Consider the following 4495-nt stretch of genomic DNA (forward strand, 5'->3'; position numbering starts at 1 on the left):
TTTGTTTAGTGTTTTATACAATAGTCTCTAGTATATTGAAAATCCGTTTCTGAGCTCGGGCTCAGCTGATCCTGATATCCACACCGATGGTGTGCGCCAAGATCTGTGCGTCTTCCTGTATTTCCATGTCGTATATGCCTTTTCTGCCTCATGTGACAGCCGCGCATTTATGAAAACGGCACGTCGCAAGGCCGTCGCGGGACAGATAGAGAAGCGATGGCTCGGCACCCCATCTGAGCCATGAGCCGTATGAAGGAAGACTACGCTCAGACGGCGTCGACACATCCGCCATTAAATGCCCACCACCCCATCCATCTCATTCACTCTCCCGAGCTAGCCCCTGCTCAGCCATCTCCATCTTCATCCTCATCTGCGACGCCATGTCCGCATCATCTTCATCCTCTCTCCCCGTCCCAGCCAATTGGCTGCTTCCTCTGATGGCATGCCCTCTCTGCGGCGACGAGGTCGTGACCGCCGGTAACCAAGCTGGTGAACGCTTCTACAAGTGCATCCGCTACGATGCAATCGGCAATCTAATTTAATTCTCTTGAAATATTAGTCTCCCGTGTCTGCTGGTCGGGCTGATTTTTGATTATGTTACTTGACCCGCATGAGGTTACTCAACTGAAGGAAGCCAGACAATTAACCCAGAATGGATCCCCACGTGTTTAAGGTTCAAGGATGCAACCAGTGAAAATGAAACAAGGAAGTAGATTTTACAAACAGGGCCGTCACAACGGAACGCGTGAACGATACTAATTAACCAACATCTTCTAGCACACAAATCACCTACCAGTTCTCATTTAGCTACGCGACCTAGTCTATTATACGGCGGCGTTTAGGCGGCATGCTGATAATGTCCTCCTCATCTTCAGTCTTCCACGTTGCCACCAAAGAGGACACCAGATCGGTCGTCGATGGCAGAACAACCAGTGCTACGCGGCGAATCCGGAGCAGCAGCTGGATCATAATCACCAAATCTTTCTTCCCATGAATCTTGCCCCACCATGCTGCCCAAATCAATGGGTGAGAGTCCGGTGGACAGACTCATCTTGCTGGACGACCTCGCCCTGAGAAATCAAAAGCTAATGAGATCAGAGAGGATTCAGTTATGCATCTGCTTCCTGCCCGAGAGTTAGCCGCAGATCGGGCTGCTCACCTCTCCATTAGCGTCGTCGACATACGCTGGCAGATGCGTCGTGCTCCAGGCGCTAGATGCGGAGTCCACGCGGGAGGGAGGTGAAGGCTGCAGCAAGCAGAGATTTTTTTGATTCAGAATCGTTGTGCCGCTGAATCATATGCACAGATCACTTCGAAGTTCAGAAAAAGCTAGGGAGAACTCACAGGAAGATTCAATCCCACGAACGCATCATGCCCCGCCCCTCTGGTTGTGCCACTACTTGCCGATTCAGCGAGAGAACCTCCCATCGGATGCCGGCGACCCGTTCAAAAAAATTCGAAATCAGTTTGGCAATGGTATTGGCCTGGATGTCAGCGAACGCCTCAAGTGTCTTCTGGACATCGTCTTCAGCCTGTTCACGGCTAATCTTCCCACAAATACTCCTGAGCGTCCTCTTCGTGAAAGGGACCTTCTTGACCGAACCAAAGAAGCTCCCAACTATGCTGTATACCTTCCCAAGGTTAACATTGTTTTCCCTCAGTTGCTTTATCAAATGCTTAGTGTATATATCTATGTGTTTATGAGAAGGCCAGTGCACTTTCTCTCCCATTGTCAGCGACATGGAATGGTTGTGACTCGCTCGATGCTCTGTTATGTACCAGCTGTTGTTAGATGCACGCAGAAGCCTGATCAGAGCTGGGCACTCACATATGCAGGACTGACTGTTTCCGGTTTCCGGTTTCCCCTGTAGAATATCCAACAAACATGTCAAAAGTAGCCCAGCTCTAGTTCCAAAAGAAATCTTGATCGTAGTCATTACTATTATTTCCACATTTAGGTTTTTCATTTTTATTTCGTTGCATTAAAAGTGTACTCACCGAGCAACCACAAACTATTTCCTGCATGCTTTTTGTCCTCTCGGCGTTGAGTCTGCTTTTTCCATATCTTATGCCAAAACCTAATTCCCAAGAATATAGGTTATAGAAATCATATGCCTCGCCCAACAAATCAAAACTGAGTCCTAGCTCAGGTCTAACAACGCTCTTGTCAGGCTGCTCTGCATATTTGAGGATTGAAACCTCGAGAGCGCTCATCCTCGATGGGCATGGCACTCGGTCTGCATATTTGCAAGAAAAATGGAAAATGTAGTTAATTTCCTGTTTTTTATTCCACACAGATGATTCCTCTAATAGCAGTTTTTTTTTCATTTTCATATCTTTTTCGGTTTGTGTCCCCTTTGTTTACCCTAAACATAAACATCGGCAATTTGCAAATACCACAACGGCGCGCCGGCCTTCTTTTGCCCTGCCCAGAAATCTGTTTTCTGATATGATACTCCTAATAGCAGCAGTTTCTTTTCTCATTTTCTCCTTTTTCTGGATTTGTGTCACATTTTTATATCCTGAACAGGAATATACGGCGGTCATGTAAAGTTAAATTTGCAGGGCATTTTGCAATACCACAACAGGATTGCTGACATTTTTTGTCCTTTTTCGGATTCGTGTCTCATTTGTACTACATACTAAACATATATGTATATATATGGTGCTCAGGTAAAATTAATTTGCAGGGCAATTGCAAAATACAACAACAGGGCTCTGACCTTTTAGTCCATCCGGGGGACCTCGTCGGAGATTCAGCACGAAAACGCTGGTCACCTTCTTGTCGGTCTGCAGCTGCTCCTTCGTCCTCCATTTGAGCCAGCCCAGAAACACCATTCACCTCCCCAACATCCTGGGTTGCACTCCCCTTCTCCAGCAGATAATGGAGTGGAACTGGATCTGGGTGGTCAAGGCTGTCAGCAAATCCCTCCCGTACGGGGAATCTGCGAGAGGAACGGCGAAACGACGGCATCAGGATCAGATTTATAGGCAGGGCAGTTCAAGCACAACTCAAAGCTTGTCGCCGTCTGTAATCTAAAATAAGAAAATTTGCAGAGATCTACCCGGAACCAACCTGACCACCGCATCAAGCAGGAACTCCATACCCTCGGCGTCCATCCGTCGCTAGCCCGACGTGGAAACACCGGCGCCGCCGCAGTCCGGTAGGCCGACCTCCGCGACACGCTCCCCTTTTTGTCCCCCACACCCTAGGTTACCACGGCGGCGACGGCCCACTAGAATGAACTAGGAAAGGCGAGAACAGGACGGCACATACTGCGCCACCGTCACGGACCCATATCTGATCCTTGGCCCAGACTAAAAAAGCAAACGTGCTGGTCCACAGCCTAGTCAGAAAGCCAACGTGCTGGTCCACGGCCCAGGCCGAGCCGCCGCGACGTCCGTCGGGCCGTACCAAGCCGACCCCACGTCTTGCGCACTGTTTTCTACCGTATTCGGGGGATTCGCTGTTTTATTGACGCGCGTATCTGACAGTCCAGCTGGATTTGTTCACATCCCAAGACTGAAACGAACGAGCTAGATTACGGGTGCAGCTGAGCCCGAGCTCCAAAACGCCCCTCTCATAGTATATCATACACATACAAATCTGATCATATCATACACATATAAATAGTCTCATCAAATTGATCATGTCATCACCATCATCCAACACAAAATGATGTCTCTCGTCATCATCTCGAAATAGCGATACAAGTTATGAGATGTCTCGAATTCTTGCAACTACATCGTCATCCATCTAAACAATGATATAGACCAGAAGAGCTATCACTATATGAGTGAGAGCGGAACTATGCAGTACATGAGGCGGTGGTTATGAGTCCTCTCTCGCGTTAGCGTGAACCTCAAGTAACTAGCTTCTGCTTCTTGTCTGCTTTTGAACCATTTATGGCTGGCACCCGAGAACCGCTCGGATCACTTACCCTGCACATAATCGTCATTTTCCAAATATAACATGTCCAAAACATCACATGTCCAAATATGACATGTCCAAATTCCAAATATGACATCTCCAAATCACATGTCCACATATCACATGTCCACTTCAAATTTGCATATAATAGGAAGAAAAATATAGAACTTGAAGAAAAATGCAAGAAGTTTTTTTAAATAGCAACAATTGCTTTAACTAAAAAATAGCAATAGTTTGAAACCACTAAAAATAGCCACTAATATGTCCTAGGTTTTTTTAACTAGTGTTCATACTACCTAATTGAATAGAGTTCATACTAATTGTAATTAACTAACTGGCACTAAAAATAGCCTAGGGTTCATACTAACTAGCACTAAATAGCTAGGGTTCATACTAACACACACACACAGAGAGAGAGAGAGAGCAGAGAGCAGAGAAGAGGGGAGGGGAGAGAGACGGCGGCGAGGCGGGAACGAGGAAGACGACGGCGGAAAGCGAGGGTAGGGGCTGCGGCGAGGTCGAGGTCGAGGAGGAGGTGGCACAAGCGTCGAGGGCAGACTCCGG

The 4495-nt window shown here is 47.4% G+C and overlaps 1 protein-coding gene across 4 annotated transcripts; it reads right to left on the reverse strand.

Moving 5' to 3' along the window:
* Nucleotides 1-671: 671 nt before the first annotated feature.
* LOC119334396 lies at nt 672-3296 on the reverse strand. Of its 4 annotated transcripts, none has more exons than XR_005161311.1 (6): nt 3077-3295; nt 2724-2945; nt 1999-2078; nt 1345-1865; nt 1160-1246; nt 672-1070 (listed from the first exon to the last, which is right to left on the reverse strand). XR_005161311.1 is itself a non-coding variant. In XM_037606975.1 (6 exons), the coding sequence occupies exons 2-4, from the start codon at nt 2836-2838 to the stop codon at nt 1353-1355; spliced, it is 867 nt and encodes a 288-aa protein (XP_037462872.1). In that variant the 5' UTR covers nt 2839-2945; nt 3066-3296; the 3' UTR covers nt 672-1070; nt 1160-1246; nt 1345-1352. The 4 variants fall into 4 exon arrangements, 2 of the variants coding, with proteins under 2 accessions (XP_037462872.1, XP_037462871.1); XM_037606975.1 differs by having other exon boundaries at nt 1999-2237; nt 3066-3296; XM_037606974.1 differs by having other exon boundaries at nt 1999-2237.
* Between the last annotated feature and the right edge of the window lie 1199 nt (nt 3297-4495).

This window comes from Triticum dicoccoides, chromosome 7A (assembly GCF_002162155.2).
Source record: "Triticum dicoccoides isolate Atlit2015 ecotype Zavitan chromosome 7A, WEW_v2.0, whole genome shotgun sequence".
Lineage (NCBI taxonomy): Eukaryota > Viridiplantae > Streptophyta > Magnoliopsida > Poales > Poaceae > Triticum > Triticum dicoccoides.

Bases quoted from the DNA above. Each gene is read 5' to 3' on its own strand.
- LOC119334396 (XM_037606975.1), bottom strand. From the start codon at position 2,838: ATGGTGTTTCTGGGCTGGCTCAAATGGAGGACGAAGGAGCAGCTGCAG. The intron at 2,238-2,723 runs GTCAGAGCCCTG...GCAAATATGCAG, and splicing joins TCCCCCGGATGGACTAAAAG to ACCGAGTGCCATGCCCATCG. The intron at 1,866-1,998 runs GTGAGTACACTT...GATATTCTACAG, and splicing joins AAATAGTTTGTGGTTGCTCG to GGGAAACCGGAAACCGGAAA.